Below are 17296 nucleotides of genomic sequence, written 5' to 3'. Positions count from 1 at the left end.
AGATTTTCGATGTTTTTTTTTTTCTCAGTTTTGACAATTTTTCGTTTTCCTTTTTCCGTATAATATCCAGATATGAGAATACGCGGGAGTAGCAGAATCTTTTTTCATTAGTTTTATCGTTTGTTTTGGGCTTCTCTAGAATTCCAGTTTGTAGGAAGCGGATTTCAGTTTTAACTTTGTTGCTGGACGAGTGTAGTAGAGTCGGTAAGAGTAAGAGATTCTGCACGATCGCTCGGAGGTTCGAATCCGCCCTAGTGCTCACCAAGCCTTTCATCCCTCAGGGGTCGATAAACTGGTAGCAGCCTTCGATAAACTGGTAGCAGCCTTGTCTGGGAGGATAAAGACACTTACTTTCCAGATCGGCTAATCGCAAGTCATTCTATGGGCCAGTTACAAGTTCGTGAACCTCAAACGATTCTGAATTAAAGTGATCGTGGTGGCGGATACCAAGCAGATTGATTAATGTCAAAATCTACCACTTTATGGGGCAGAAATCCAATTCCTACAAACTAGAATTGGCTTTGCAGAGACAGATTGGACAGCAAGAGAGAGTATTAAGCTAACGAAAAAGGGTTCTTCTAGGATCACGAGCAAGTGGCGGTTACCCGAAGAAGTAGGGCACAAATCCAAACCTCACAAAAAACCTTAGAAGTGCTCTAGGAGCAGATCAAGCGAGAAAGTTCATGGAAAAGAAGCTTGTGGGCGAGAACATAAAACGTCACTCGGACACAGTGAGTTCGATGCCGACTATACATAGCAAAACGTTGTTTATTTGAAGCAGTGTACTACTACATACCTTTGTGTTCCGATTTAAAATGTTTCAGTTGCGAGCGCACGCAATATTTTTGTCAGATTCGTCTTTGAAGACCTCGCGCCTGCAACTTGTATCTCAAGTCCTAGATTTGTGAGAGGAGTTATGTTTTTGACCATAGATGCGATAGTCGGAACCGGTGCTCCGACCTCCTTCGCTTCTGGACGGTTTTCGAAGGGATCCTCACCACTTGAGCTGCACCCCATTAACTAGACTCCCTTCACCTGAAGAGGGTCCGGCTCCTCCCTATCGCACCTATGCTTTTGACCGCAGTACTTGTAAACTATGATCGCGATCCTACCTATAGGTGGAGAGATCTCAACACCAACAATTCCTCTGAACCTTCAAACTGAACCTGAATAAACGGCTCCATACCATTGCAAAAAAAAAAAAATTGGATCGAAACCTGTTACTGTTTTAGCTTTCTGTGGAATTTCTTCAAACAGTACTTAAGAGTTCGAAACGTTCACGTTCACAAACCAGAAGAAAAAACGGCTTGAAAGTCAAAGAATTCAGTCGAACAGAAATGTTGCTATCGAAGTTCTTTCCTCACTCTTTGTTCACGAAGTATCATCAACAATATGGTCTCATTTTCCAGTCATACCGGTCTCACGCTCTCAACAAAGCAATCAGATCAGCTACTTGTACCACCACAACCAACAGAACTTGTTTCCATTTAGCCACCTGCACTCTAATTGGATCAACTTCGTAATCTTTCCAAAAGCTGGAGACCAACGATGGAGTAAAACATGGTACAAATCCTTTACCAACAAGGAAACTAATTTATTTAGATCGTAGAACAATGGAGCACAAGGTAATTTCAAAGTACACGTAAAAAAAAAACTACGCTGAAACACGGGTCATCTGCAGCCAATCAACGCTGTACGTGACAGAAAAACTAAATAAGGCTCTCCAAAAAATATCGCAGCTTCAACAAGTGTAATAATAATAATGAACATAAAACATGGTTGTGTGAAGAACAATCTAAGTTTCGAGATTTTCAAGCAAAATAAATCAAAAGCGATAAAGTTTTACGGTATACAGAGGGAAAAGTGAAACATAGAACAAACATTTAGGAATGAGCGATTATCCTGAAAACGACCTTTTAGACGCTAGCATATCCCTCACGCTTGGCCCGGGCTCTCCCAATGAGATAGGCGACTAGTACGACCACCACTAGACCAGCCAAACACGCACCAACGACGATCGGCACAATATCAGACGTGCGAGAGTCAAGTAAACATTGCTCGTAGACTAAACATGTTTCATGAAAATAGTTCTAACCTTGCACGTGCATTCGAATGAAATCTCCTTCAAAATATATCAATCTGCACCTAAGATCAGAAGCCTGTTTATTAAAATCCTTACAAAAATTTCGTAATGAAAACGGCATCATTCTCCCCATACATTAATTTCAGTGCTTGAAAAGGCATGGGGGTTAGTGCATATGTTTCACGAAAGATACTCCGCTTAACAAAAGACGAGCAGAGGTACGTCTCCTCAATTACAATACTGAAAAGAGATGTTGTTAACGACGTAGCCTACTCTCTGTTATTATATGTGGAGAAATTTGATCCTTACTGCATTACGTAATCTTTTAACGTAGAAATGAAAAAAAATGCGTAGATTAGCGATAAAACTGCTGTAACAAGGATCATAACGAGATGAGGAGTACAGGAGGTAGATTAATAAGCTACATATCGCTTACATATCCGTTCTATGTCCAATGTACTTGTTATTAGTTGAATCAAGATCTTATTTCCTGTCTTTTCACTTCTTTTCGACTACGGGTCCGTATTTTTTAGTTTTTGTCCTAAGAACTTATAACCCAATTGTCACTTGACGCTTTTCTTCTATTCGTGAATAACCACCGCCTAGTTTAGTGTAGCATGTGGATAAAGCTCACACATTAATCAAGGACTGTTTATGAAGCAACTATAGAATGTAAAAGAATTATAACTGTTATAACAGCTTAACTAAACAGAAGGTGATATATAATAACGGGCTTATTCTGTCACGTGTGTGTGAGCCACGAAATTCGAAAAAAAAGGGGGAGGGGGTGTGACTGGTTCACCGGCGTCGGGTTGGTGCTCCGGCGCCAGCTAATAAGCTAAAGCTAGCGCCCGCAGTAAATTCGTGTGCATTTCGCAAAAGGTAAATGGGACGTTGCGAACGGTCGTATCCACTTTCCGCGTTCTTTTTCTCGTCTACGACTCCTCCGTTCTTCAGAAAGTGGAAACATGAATGCTAACTGCTGAACTGAATGCTTATATAGTAGTCAAGTGTTTACATGATCTGATGTGGAACGCTATCTTTATCAGTACTATGATGTCGTTCATTTCATTTTATGTGAAACATCATTCTGTGATAAGATATATATATATATATATATATATATATATATATATATATGATGTGTTGGGGGGAACAAAATTGAAACCTGAATACTTTGAGCAATGATCGTGTCTATATTACATTGGTATAGAAGGAGTGGTTGAAGGTGAAGTTTGAATGTTCTCCAAATGTAGAACTGACGCGTTTACAAAGAAAACTATGAAATCTTCAGCCTAAATTTCCTCTAAGAAAAAGAAGAAAACGTTGTTAGAAAAGTGCAGTTCTAATTATACAGAAAATGCCACTATTATTAATTTATTTTCATTAATCTGTGATGGCGAGCGGAGCGAACACCACAGAAAGTCTGATGTCCGACTTTAGCCGAACGTTCAGACTGGTAACTGTTATAACAGCTTAACTAAACAGAAGGCTGAGAGCAGCGTGGCCAGTATTCGCATCCGTTAGGAAAGCTACGGACCAACTAATGGACCAAGAGCTACGGGCCCATCTGTTTGACAGTTATTCTAGCGCTATGTTATGCAACGGAGACGTGGGCAGACACCGTTGTCACGTCTAGGAAGTTACTTACTACCCACAGAGCCCTCAAGAGATGTCTTCTGAAGTTCAACCGATGCACACAACACCTAACCGGTTTTCGCCGCTCCGACCTAAGAGCAACGTCTCGTCCTCCCGACCCAGCGGAATACATTGAAAGCAGAGCATGGATGGGGCGGTCATAACATGAGAAGAATCGACGATAAATGAACTGAAAGAACGCTAGCTAGAGTGGATCCCAAAAGATGTTAAAGGCCCTCGAGGTAGGCCACCAACACGATGGGATGTGTTCGCTGCACGGGTGGATCAGTTTAGAGTTCAGCTGGATACTGCTCACGGACCTCGTAAACGTCACTCACAAAATTCGAGAACATCTTGCATGACAATGGCGAGGGCACGAAACGATTGAAAAGAGAGGCCCACAGGTCCAGTAATGACGGACCATTTAAAGCATCACCCCACGAATCTGAGGTGGTACGGATTTCAGGTGGAGTATTCGTATACGTTATCGCAGATTATGGAGAGAAGGGTGATTCTGTTCATTTCTTCCTAATTGCCGTAAAAAACGACCCGCAAGATACGGCTTCGAGCGTTCCGACGCGCTACTTTCTACAACAAGTTCGATTGGAGCGCGCCAGCCTTGTGCACGCGCCGTATTTTCCGGGCCGTTTTTTTACGGCAATTAGGAAGAAATGGATACGAATACTCCACCTGAAATCCGTACCACCTCAGATTCGTGGGGCGATACCTTTAGCTTTCTAAGCAAGTAAGTAAAAGAGCTTAACTACTCTCAGGTCGTTAGTGAGTTTCGTTACCCTGTGCTAAGTTGGAGTTGTATGACTTCCCTAACGTGTTCAGCAGTTATCTATACATAGTGACGTTGTTGATCTGCAATCGAACACTTTTCATCATTCAACAGAGCGGTCTTTTCTCGGTATCAAACAGAAGTTCTTTTTACTCATTTCATTCTAAAATAAAAGGAATGTTCAATGCTTCACCTCACATTTGTTCTTAGTATTCTATGCTAAACATTTACTGATGTCTTATCATCCTGAAACAAATGAAACTGAGGTACCGAGTGAAATCAATCTTATTCTGTATTGGTTTCGATCTGTCTGACGACATGTGAAGCAATGAGACTTTCAGAAATTTCCAGCTCGAGGCATCTATTCAAAATTTATTGTCTTCTTAGATGTACTTTCAAGTGTGACTGAACAAATAAATTTACGATCATGTACCACTATTCATTGATTTGAAATTATTATGAAGTAGGAGACTCTGAATAATTCTTAATTTAAAATGAAGAAATTGAGGTAGGCTGGTTAGCCAATAATTAGTAACTGTTTTTAGTTAAATAAATTTTAATAATCTTGACAATCAAAAACCATCAAAATTTCGAATCACTAGTTGTATTTACAAAATGATTTTAGCATTCAAAATCAGATGCATAGACACAAGCATCGAGGCAGAATTTAGTGTTGTTTTTTGTTGTCAATGCTGTTAAATTTCGTAGCCAACAAACCATACATTTGGAGCTGTATCCAGTTAATAGGAGCTTACAGCTCTTTGAAGGTGTTCCATATCGGATGACTGACTTTAAGAATTCTCCAGAAATTTGATTGAATGAAGTACTCCACAATTCTATAGCACCCTCTCACTTTATGTACGATGCCTTTTGGATTTTCCAAAAGTCTCGAAGAATGAGGTATGCAAATGGTTGGATCATCTATTATCATTTCTTACCTGGAATCGATAAAATCTCTGCGAATCACCTTCGACTGTCACGCCTCACACCGTAATTTTACTGGCGACACGCCGCGGGCAACCAACTAACAGAAAGGATTACTATAGGCCCGATCAGACGGGCGGGTATAACCTAGTGGGTAAAGGGCCAACTGCGACTGCACAATCGATGGTTCGGAACCGCGCACTCAAACGATTCTGAATTGAAGTCGAACGCAGGGGCACAATTCCATAGATTGATCAATACCGTGCACCTTATCCCTCTATTGTCCGGATTAGATAAAGTTCTTTAGTTGGAATCCAGTCTCAATCTTCTAGAAACTTCTGTAGAGCTAACTCGTCACCTAACGCGAAAGAAGGTTCCGTGATAGCTGCACAGAAAATTATCAAATTCTTAATTATCATACAACTGACTTCATTATTACTGTCATTAAGCGTTCTTTCAATAGTCATAAGAGAAGGGTTTGATTCCAACTGTGACTAACTTACTCCCGTGCGCATCAAACATTATGAAAGAATAGATAAGAAATTATTCTAAGAAAAAAAAAAACTTGAAATAATAACTTTTGGCTAACCCATTGTTGAATTTACGCGCTGGCGCAAATAATAGCCAAAATTCTGGTGTCTCAGAAAATCTTATATAGAATGATATATCCTGAAGGAACACTGCTGCAGAAAATATTTCTTAAGCTACCCGCAGAGTTCCACGAGCCCCGGCTAAACGCCCGCATTTGTTCATTTAAATTATGGATATCCAGCAGTGGGCACAGGCTTGGTAGCATATGCAAATGGACGAGTATCCAGCCGTTCATAAACAGCGCAACGGAGGACGATTTTGCAGGAAATTACGAATAGAGTGACCGCTTCACCTTTAGATGCTGCTGAAGGCTGCCACCACCCGTCAACTCTCGTCCGACATGCAAGACGCGCACGCGCGTCTTACCTAAGCTTTTCGAACTCTACGTGTAGCCTCAAGCACAAGGGTATATAACGATTCTCCGCAAGTTCAAACATCCATCATGCAACTATTCATAAAAAAAGCAGAACAAAAACAAAGAGGAAAAACTAACTCTGCTGTTCCGGGAAGCTTGGCTGATCCAACTGCGCGAATGCAATAACACGAACATCTTTCATCTCAATAATGGAATCATTCGAGAGAGCAAGACCACTGACAGAACACTGGAACTTGGCATGATTGATTCTTGAAGGAACTAGAAAGCACTTATGCAGCAACCTTAAAGGCGTTTGTGCCCTGAGCCTGGAGATCTATGTGGTCGTTTGCCTTCGTAAATTTATCTGAAAAAGACATTCAATCCCAGAACAATAGAAGAAATCAAACCATACAGATTGACGAAGCGTTCATTCCTAGTGCAGGAGCCGTAGTGAGAGAGTAGTCCAACAGTCCGAATGCGTAGGTCTTCTCCTCAGATCCAAAAAAGAGCTCTAGTTCCCATGGCTGAGCAGCGATGGCTGGTGTTTCCTCTCCAGCAGGGAAGAAACTTACCTATGAAGCAACATTGCTCACGATTACCACTGTATGAATGCTCCACTTCAGATAAACTGCGTACATAAATGAAAACCGCACACTTTCACATTCATTAATTCTTGCACATTGCGGCTCATATAAGAACCATACCAACTTAGTAACTTTGACAAAATCTAACCTTAACTGATTGAGCGGTTTGGTTTCCATAAGTATCTTGACAGTTTCCAGACACATCATGTGTTCCGTTGATTGCCGCATTGTACGTTTCTACGACACCATCCTAAAACATAGGTCTACCATGTTCATAAGTTAATGTGACACCCAGCCGTGGACCGGTTGCGCCAAGCTTAGATTTGTGAGGATATAGGGAGATGCCTCATCGTTAATCGCAGACTGCACAGTCCGCGGATATATACATCAACCATGTTCACGGCACTTCTGAAATGCCTATGCTCCACTAAAACAGTAAAGCGGCAAGATGAAAAGGTGTCCCCCAATCCTCAACACTGCTAATGGAATGGCTGTCGGTGAAGCAAACCTACCACTTTGAAGGGATCACTATAAGACCTTGTTGAACTGGCATGGGGCACCACTTCCTGAACTCGAGCACGTTCATAGGCCGACATGTGCGGTTAACGATTGACCACCGACAGAGTCGGAAGTTCTGGTCTGTGTCCAGACAATGAAAAATGGGAATTCTGGTGCAGATAATAAGGATAAAGGTTAAAGTTTCTGGTGTTAATCAATCTGCTTGGGATGCGCTACCACGTTCGCTTCAATTCAGAATTGTTTGAGGTTTACGGACGTGTAACTGGCCTATACAATGACTTGCGGTGGCTACCCGATGTGTCAAGTCAGTGTTTTTATTCTCCCAGACAAGTCTGGTATCAATTTATCGACCCCGGAGGGATGAAAGGCTTGATGAGCACTAGGGCAGATCCGAACTTCTGATTGACTGTGCAGGCAGCCAAACATCTAACCGCCTGCGCTACACACGCTCAACCGTTTATGTGCTCTCCTTAAAACATTACCGAAAGTAAAAACCTGTCCTATCATCAGGTGTTTCATATATCGTATCATGCATAATTCCTCACAGTGGGTAGTGACAGAATGATCGCTCATCAGGTATGTAGCGCTGATTCGCAACACACAGTCAAATAGACACATACACACACGGTATAAGGCCGTTATTATATAGCATGATATATAAATATAAAGGATACAATGTCTGGCGGTAATCAACCCGCTCGTAATGCGTGTTCACTTCAATTCAGAATCGTTCGAGGTTTACGAACGTGTAACTGGCTCGTACAATGACTTGCGATGGCTAAGCCTACCAATTTGTCGACCCCGGAGGTATAAAGGCTTGGTGAACACTAGGGCGGATTCGAACACCCTATCATGAAGCTACAACGGAACCTCTTACCGACTGCGCTATATGTTTGTACATTTTTCTTTTAAACATAAGTACCAATAAACGTCCTGCTAACGCCAGACATCAGACATCAGGCTTGTGGCCCACGTTTCGTCCGCTTTCACCGATCATCAAAAATTAAATATAGTGGTATTTTCCGTAAAATTTAATTAGGATATTTTCTAACGACTCTTCCCTCGTTCCTTTTTTTTTAAAGAAATTTAAGCTTTCATGGAATGATGATGAATTGAAGTGATGATTTCATGATTCTCTTCTTAAAGGTGTCAGTATTACAATGGAGACTATTCAAAACAAACTTGATTTTACACGTACATATATTCCCCCGATACCCTAACAATGTGGAAACATAATTGGAAGCATTAGTTTTTCTTCTCTCTCTACACAACAATTAACGCAGAATAATGTAAAAAGGATGGGGCGAGTGTAGTGTAGCGATTAGAGGTTTCGCTTCCTGCACGATGTGACGACATGAAGCGACATAAACGTCATCATCGTAGTGATAAAGATAAGGAATGTCCCACGTCAGATCATTGCGCGATTTCGCTTTTTCCAAGAGGAACGGAAGAGCTTCAAACATTCAGAATATCACCCAAATCTCAAGAAAGATTAGACTCGGCCCTTGTGCTTCTATCTATCCTTCTCACCTTCCCTGTGAATTTGACTGTCATTGTCACTGAGGCGGAATCCAGGATGATGCAGTATCTTTTTGTGTTGTTGTTAAGCACTGTCCAGTGCTCAGCAAATGCCACGACAAAAACACCTAAATACTATATTGTTGTGTTGTATGTTATATATATATATATATATATATATATATATATATATATATATATATATATATATATATATATATATATATATATATATATATATATATATATATATATATATATATATATATATATATATAAGCAACTGCGGAAAGCACATCTATCAACTCACCCAGGAATATGGTACTGCGTATCATAGTTTCGTCAATATTTTTCTCTGTAGTCTGAAAGATACGCAAAATCAATAGCTGCAAACCTCACAACTACTAGTACCAAAGGTAGATTAGGTCATGAGCATGGATCATACCAACTAACATTAAAATGAAGGTGCGCGAAGGGCTAATCAAAGAACAACATAAATGAACAAACAATTTGGAAGAAATGCAAGAATCTAATAACAGAATGTAACAAAACTATCCAAATGTTGGAGAAAAGAAAAACTGACACAGCCTGCGTGCCGAAGAGGAGGGCAACAGCGACGATGCGCCATGATAAGTACTCAAAGAAGTGATAACGTATTGAAGAGATTGGAGTGAGAATGCAGAAGAAAACTCTTTAACAGGAGACAATGCAGGCTTCCACCGAGAAGAAACATATAGATGTATTATTAATACGGTGCAACAATACTACTGAAAAGAAGCAAAGAGGCCAGAGAGACACAAGAAAAAACAGAATCAGAATTGCGACAACGTTTTGGCTTTTGAGTGAAAGTCCCATGCCCCAGACATATCGAACACCTGCTTGTAAACAACAATGTAATCCATTGCACTGATTATCGACCCATTCTAGTACAGCAACAAGCTCTAAAAGTATTCGTTAGAACGTCATTAGAACTGAAATAGGATGTTTTAAGAAGACCAACTACATCATATCGGAGCCTACAGGTACAAATCGATTAGACGGAATAGCATCGGCGCAATGACTGCTGATTACAAAGATCTATCAGAGAGATAACATCAATTTCTGAGAATGTATAACGGAAAAACCAGAACCTCAATTTAAATAATGGAGATCAGGAAGACTTACTAATATTCAAGCCTAGTAACTTGCAAACGTATTGGTTGAGGCAGATAACCGAGATTATTAGCTGTGCTTTCCTAAGGCTAACCTTTTGCTGTTTCTGTCTTCATCAGAGCCTACTGGGGAAATAAAGTCTAATTTCCAAGCACTTTACCACAAAGTAAGTCTTCTTTTGAAAGTAATATCTCACTCAACAAGCAATCACTACATTCTGATTCAGCTGATTCCAGCTTTTTTATTTCGCTCCCACGTCAGCCACATTTTCGCGATGATTCTGAACTTTGGCCTAGATGCTGAAATGGCCACATCCATCCATTTCTTCTTCTGCTGCTTTGTCTCCTATGTTTTGCGGTACCAACAGCTTATATGAATACCAAATCCGTGAAACAGCTTTTCATTACATATGGGCAGTGCTACAAGTGTAATTCTGCCGTAACTAAATAACCTCTGATATTTTAATTAGTAATTATATCTCTACCGAAAGTCAGATTTCCTTGGTGCTTCTGATGTTCCCAGCATTTAGCAGTTAGCTAATTCAACTATCTAAGAGAACATATCGTTAGGAACACCAGAACGTGATTTTATCTTCACCAATTTTTCTTCTCATTATTTAGGGCGGATATAGCGTAGCACAGTTGATAAAGTATTAGTCTGTGATTGCAGAGTGGCCACATCGCCGCCCCAGGCCAACCAAGACCTTTCATCCTCTTCGGTACGAAAAATTGGTACTAAATTACTCTCAGAGAGTAAAACCACTAACCTTATAAATCGGTCCACTCCTACAAGTCATAGTGGTATAGTATAATTTAAACATACACATTCATAACCCTCAAACGATTCTGAACTGAAGTCCAGTAGCACATCCCAAGCTAATTGATTAATAATTGATGAGTCAGCACTCCCGCTGACATATCAATAGTAACTATTTTGATGTATGATAATTTGGCCCAAATTCATAGCGTCGATTTATAGATCTATTCATTTCGTCACGGAGATTCAGCAAGTGGAGCAACGCAAGAGACAGAACCTCCCAGGACAAATGCAGATCTAAATGTTTGCACCGAGATAATCAGCCGATTCATAATAAAAGGATAAAGGACAAAGTGCCTGGCGTTAATCAATCCGCTTAGGATGCGCCACCACGTTCACATCAATTCAGAATCGATTGAGGTTCACGAACGTGTACGTGGCCTATACATTGACTTGCGAGGCCTATCCGATGTGTTAAGTCAGTGTTTTATCCTCCCAGACAAGTCTGGTGCAATTTAAAGGCATCACCCCACGAATTTGAGATGGTACAGATTTCAGGTGGAGTATTCGTATGCGGGATGGGAGACTATGGAGATGGGGGTGATTCCGTCCAATTCTTCCTAATTGCCGTAAAAAACGGTCCGGAAGATGCGGCGCCACACAAGGCTGGTGCGCTCCAGTCGAAATAGTGCGCCAGTACGCCTAAAGCCGTATTTTCCGGGCCGTTTTTTTACGGCAATTAGGAAGAAATGGATGGAATCACCACCCTCTCCATAGTCTCCCATCCCGTATACAAATACTCCACCTGAAATCCGTAGCACCTCAGATTCGTGGAGTGATGCCTTTAACGACCACGGAGGGATGAAACGCTTGGTGAGCACTAGGGCAGATTCGAACTTCCAGTCGGAAGGAAGGAAGCGGAACCTCTAACCGCTACACTACACACGTCCAACGGTTTATATGATCTCCTTATAACATAACTAAAAGTAACCTGTGCTCGAAGCGGCGTGGTAGAACTAGATTTTGAGAACGAGGTGCGACCACTGCTTCACTCGGACTGTCGCGACGAGTGGTGTTAGCGAGGTTCCCCTCAACTCCAACCGCTACGCTTCACGGCGCTGCGTCGGGCACAACCACCTGCGCAATTGCACCGAGCTTCACGTCGTTCTAACCTGACTCTGATTTCTTTTATTTGCTACATTTTTTGAGAATAGGAGAGTTACTTGAGCGTGACACATAAACTCGAAATCAATATTTGGACAATTTAATCACTGCATAACGAGCAGGAAGAAAAAACGCTCGGAAACTGCATCACATACTTTCTGAACTGGTCGACCCACCACATCACCTTTTTAACTACCAGATCTGACCGCAGACTAGCACGCATCGCAATAACACTGTGCAGAGAGAGAAACCACCACCTACTCCAAATCTTGACTATATGATACGAATCAGTGTGAGCACATCACCTGAGTGCTAATTCCATCTTCGCAAGACGTCCAGACTGCAAAGATCTGAGAAATATGCAGAGAGGGAACAAACGTAGCAGCAATGGCAAGTCCTTCCACATAGAAGGAGCAGCTAGATTAACCTAAGAATAAGAAAAAAAAACCGCTCGCAGCAAGGAATGTGCAGCGGGCTTTCGCAGAGGGCAGACTCGTGCACTAGCTTTGCGCCCGCGCGGTGCTTACAGGTTGGCGCCGAAAGCGTTCCTGACTCCACTGCGGATACTCTTCATTTTCGCCGTCAAGTTTCCGTGAAGATGGGTTTGTTGTTATGAGATGTATCATGCTGTGTGTCCTCTTCTCAGTTGTGTGTGATTTTCTTTATAACGTCGGTGAGGTTGTACTTGTGACGCAACTATTCCAGGGTAGAATCTACTCCAACGTATTGGTAATACTTATAGGTAATGAGCCACATTATTGCTTCAGGAAGTGTACTGAGGCAAGCAAAAGCTTGCAGACCCACTCCCTGGAACAGATGCTCCACGGCTCTTTTCGGGCCTTGGAATAGTTACTCCCTCTCTCTAAAGATTACCACCGTAGATCACGTGTAACTTCTTGGTGTCCTTTACGACGAGGAAAAAGCGAACTTTTTTTTTACAGGAACAGGAAGAGATGTTAATGGATGTCGAAAGTGTTCTTGATGAACGAGTCGATCAATACGACCTTGAGGTGTATTAATATTCTTTACTAGACTTTTCGAGTTTAGCCTGTATCTGAGCCGATGTATGTATCTGTCGTTAAAAACTACCTTCCTATCAAAAACTCCTGCTGCATTCTATTGTGCTTCCAAAGAAGTACTGATCATGTCTGCAGCAAGTTTGCTAAAGTTGTTCGCCCACAAGCTAGGAATTAGGCACTAGCTGCGCTGCAATGCTACGATCGCATTAATTTTCGAGCGGTACCGTCTTGTACGCAACCGCTTGCACGATGATGCACCTTAAATCAAAAGTTCTAGCCAGGCTGTACGATAAGCTAGCGGAGGAGCAGGTGGAGGTAGAGCAAACGGTTAGGAAATGAGGTGGGACCATCGCGAACTGCAGCGATGAGTGATGCTAGCAAGGGTCTCTCCTCGATCCTAACCGCTACCTCACGCTCACGCAAATGTACCGAGCTTTATTTCGTTTTGACTTAACTGTAAGTTTGAAATCATCTGTGTTCATGTAGATGTGCAGTTATTCAAAAGTAAGTAAATAAATTAAGGAAACGCACATCTTCGTTTCCCAGCTTCTCACTCCTCAGTCGTAGGGCGACAAATTAGCCGTAGTGTTGAATAAAGCGCAATGTAAAGGGCGCGCTGCACAACCCGTTTCTGCAATATGCCCAATTCGTTGGGCCCGCTGCGACGCTGCAGACAGTGAAACGATATGGGAATTGGTTGTAAATCATCAGAGCATCTCTTACTCATTCTCTTCCCTGTTACTTTTCCCCAGTCTTGTTCATTTTATCTCTCCCGAATCGTTGTTGCTCTGAGTGCCAAGAGGCAGGAGACTCAGATTTCTGCCATTCCACCTTGCTCTCCATGCCCAAAAATGAAGCTTTTTAATTTGATTTCAAGAATTGTGTTTTGAGCACAGATTTGGAACCTCTTAATTCATCTTATTTCTTTTATCACTGTTTGCATCAATACATTTTGGCTTCCTTTTATTGCGCTCAGCTGTGGAAGAAGTAAACCTTTCGATGATTGCTTGGAGAAAGTACTACTTCAACACTGTTCCTGTGGAACTACGTTTTCGTCCTAGATTCCTCCAGTGTCTGTAAATTATCCACTTGAAAACTTTCTAAAGCAATGAGTATATTTCACAATTGTTGTTTCATGTTTTCCGCGCTGTATATGCTTTTATTCTAGAGATTCCGCGAGACTTATGAAACCCAGTGCCGACGAGGTTCGCCCAGTGCTATAGCCACTTTCAATTATGGAACCGCCTTGATTCGTTCGACTAAGCAAGATGTCACGGAAGGCACCAATCTTCTCGAAAGTATGCGTTCGTTTAGTCACACTCTCACTGTTGGTGAAATTGAGTATAGAGGTGCCCAGTCCAACTGTAAATCAGACAGTCGTAAACTCAAGTGATTTTGCATAGTTTGAGATACTTGTGGATTTACATTCACAAAAGAATATGAAAAGAGGGCAGGAGAACGCTGTATATTTTTTTATACCCGAGGCAACACATGCGCATGCAACATGCGCTCCTGCCACTCTAAAAATGTGTTCACTTGCAGGTGCCGCAGCCTTGTTCATCCATGCATTACCGTTTCCAGGGTGGTTGACTTCCTAGACCCAGCAACAATCCTGTCTTAGTTGCGCTGTGAGAGCGCACATTGTTGCTGAGTGGTAACACAGCTAAAGTTGGGCTTATTCTTTGTTTTGCCCATGCTAAGCGCAACATGCTACTTTGCTATTTTATTGCATCGCTGAGGAATGCATGTTCAACGGCATGGTAGTATCGAATCTCGGGTCTGTATTCGATAACAAGCGTTTCTGATGTTATATATGTGGTTGCTGAATCTAAAACACCCCTAGCACTTTTTAAAACATTTATGATTGCTTTTCCTTACACTTCGTTAAACTATAATTTTTGGAGTGTAGAATCACTGGTCTGATCAAAGTGGAAAAGAAGTCGCCACACGAAATAGCTGAAGTTGTAAGGATGATGAATGAAGACTACTTTTTTTCCAGAGCTTTTGAGAGAGGAGCCTGATGATGTAAACAAGAGGGACTACGTCTACTTTCTGGCCATTGCCAATGCCCGGTTAAAAGTGAGCTTTCTTTATGTTTTTTTTTTCATCCCTACGACTCTTTTCTTTTCAAATTCAGAATTATGATCGGGCTTTGGCGTACATTGACATTCTGTTGGCTGCAGAAACCCACAACAGACAGGCATCGCAACTTCGTGAAATTATTGAGAAGAGGATGAAGAAAGGTCAAAATTTTCAAGTTCGCTTTTAACTAACTGAGTATCCACTCCTTATGATCTTCGAGTGGGACGGCCACCTTGTAGATCCATGCTCTACTTTCTCAAGATAAAACACCTCTGGATAAATACATTGCTTATTTACCCCCGTGTCTTACATTTCGCAGCTGACCCCTTACCGCGGTGGGGCAGCAAAAAGAAATTAACTTTCCGGTGAAGGCCACGCCCCTTTGAATCCCATCCGTTTGTTTGTACTAATAGAATGATAGGATGCATCCCCCCAAAGTCGGATACCGTAACCCCTGAGCATTAAGGGTGGGGGAAATTTGTCGTTACATCTATGCATCTGCACTCACCACACATACACGGCATCAAAATAATACTTCTCATTTTAGTTTTCATATGTTCTTAATATAAGAGAATGGTTGAGGTTAGTTGTTTCAAGTTGCCTTGTGTGTGCTTTGCTGTTTTGTACATGCGATTACACGCGAGATTGTAACTTCTTTTCTTCTTTTTCGCTATATTTTGCGTTGGCATCGTTTGCTGTTATTTCTATCATCTTTTCAGCTAGTTAGCTACCTCCTAGCTGCCCGCCTTGTTAAGAGCCGCGCGGCTCTGAACTCTGCGGACTGCCTAACGTGTTAATAATATGCACGAACATAAGTGTGTACACCCGAACGCTTCTAGAACGCAAAATTCGAGAGTATACATATATATCACATGTCTAGTGGTGTCGCAAGAAGTCCCCTATGTACCTCCGCATCTATAAGAACATGTACGATGCTGTACTACATCCACTTTCGAAGAAATGATATCTTAAAGTAAATTAAACTTGTTCATATTTAGTTTGTTGTGACAACATAACGTTCTTGCAGCTGGTTTAAATGAAGAATTCATCATATTTCTATATGAAAGGTGTCCTGTAAGTTGTAAAATGCTTTGGCGGCCGCTTATGGATTACTACAGTTTGACTATCAGGGCATGCCTTCCATCGGTAATTGACGTCTTGTGCGCCTCGCGTAAGTAAGGACTGAACGGCTAAGTGTAGAGCACAGGAGTAGCTAGGTAGAGGAGTGGCCCAAAATTACCCTACTTCTGAGCAAAGTAACTAATGCCTGTTTAAGATGCCACGCACCTGATTTCAGATGGTCTGCTGGGACTGGCAGTGATCGGCGGTGGTGCCCTCGTTCTAACAGGCATCGTAGCTGCATTGTTTTCGGCAAGAAAGTGAGAAGTAGATAGTTCTTTCCATGAACGGGATGCTGTTATTTCTTCCCTGGATTTTTGATTTGTGTATATATGCCCCCTCGATGTGTGCAAGTGAATCTTTGTCTTTTGCATCGGATTAATGTTCCATGTTCTTCGCGTTATCCAATTCAATAAACTATAGGTTACTTGGATATTTTCCTTTTTTCTCTTTCGGTATTTGAAAAACTTCGCCATTTTCTGTGTTACTAATGAACAAAATATAGATTGTGGGAATTTGTATGCTTACTGAATAATCGTACTGAGTAACCCAGCGAGTTCCATCTGTGATGTGATTGTACACAAGTTGTTGATTTGATAATGATTACTTTGTAGTTTTTTTTCGGTCAACTGTTGATTTATGACCATAGTTAGCCGAAGAGAACGCATTATATACACTACAAAGGAAGTAAGGGCATTGCTTCAGCTCAGCACTTATTTTTCTTCATTAGATTGGCGCTTGTCTTACTTCTCGTATCGCGCGGTTTTACTTGATTGTAAAAGAATTTTACTTGTTTATGTGTTTTATAAGGAAGAGTGTTGACTAGTCCATACTTAGGATTTATGTTGTTGAGATAGCACCTTTTTCCGACATACCTTAGGCAGCTTGCTGTGCACGTTGAAATTACAATTACAATTAATTACATCACAAGCATTATTGGTACACGAAGAACATGGGCAAGATGGATCTCGTGTAATTTATCAGTTGTGGGAATGACACCTGGCCTTT

General features: G+C 41.5%; 2 protein-coding genes across 3 annotated transcripts; one reads left to right on the top strand and one right to left on the bottom strand.

The window, feature by feature from the left end:
* Positions 1-1916: 1916 nt before the first annotated feature.
* On the bottom strand, positions 1917-10974 carry RB195_021059 (uncharacterized protein; the record flags this gene model as incomplete). 2 transcript variants are annotated; one of them, XM_064207589.1, is made up of 8 exons in its annotated part: positions 1917-2065; positions 6514-6622; positions 6678-6739; positions 6788-6947; positions 7108-7209; positions 9009-9124; positions 9307-9358; positions 10915-10974. In XM_064207589.1, 8 exons carry the CDS (start codon positions 10972-10974, stop codon positions 1917-1919), a joined length of 810 nt encoding a protein of 269 aa, XP_064063470.1. The 2 variants fall into 2 exon arrangements, with proteins under 2 accessions (XP_064063470.1, XP_013302016.2); XM_013446562.2 differs by lacking the exon at positions 10915-10974 and having other exon boundaries at positions 9307-9331.
* Positions 10975-13021: 2047 nt separating this feature from the next.
* On the top strand, positions 13022-16552 carry RB195_021058 (uncharacterized protein; the record flags this gene model as incomplete). Its single annotated transcript, XM_064207588.1, has 5 exons — positions 13022-13078; positions 14256-14385; positions 15087-15166; positions 15225-15330; positions 16467-16552. 5 exons carry the CDS (start codon positions 13022-13024, stop codon positions 16550-16552), a joined length of 459 nt encoding a protein of 152 aa, XP_064063469.1.
* Between the last annotated feature and the right edge of the window lie 744 nt (positions 16553-17296).

Source organism: Necator americanus, chromosome X (assembly GCF_031761385.1).
Source record: "Necator americanus strain Aroian chromosome X, whole genome shotgun sequence".
NCBI classification, from domain to species: Eukaryota; Metazoa; Nematoda; class Chromadorea; order Rhabditida; family Ancylostomatidae; genus Necator; species Necator americanus.
The sequence above is the reverse complement of the archived record's forward strand: the minus strand, read 5'-3'. Positions and strand labels throughout refer to the sequence as shown.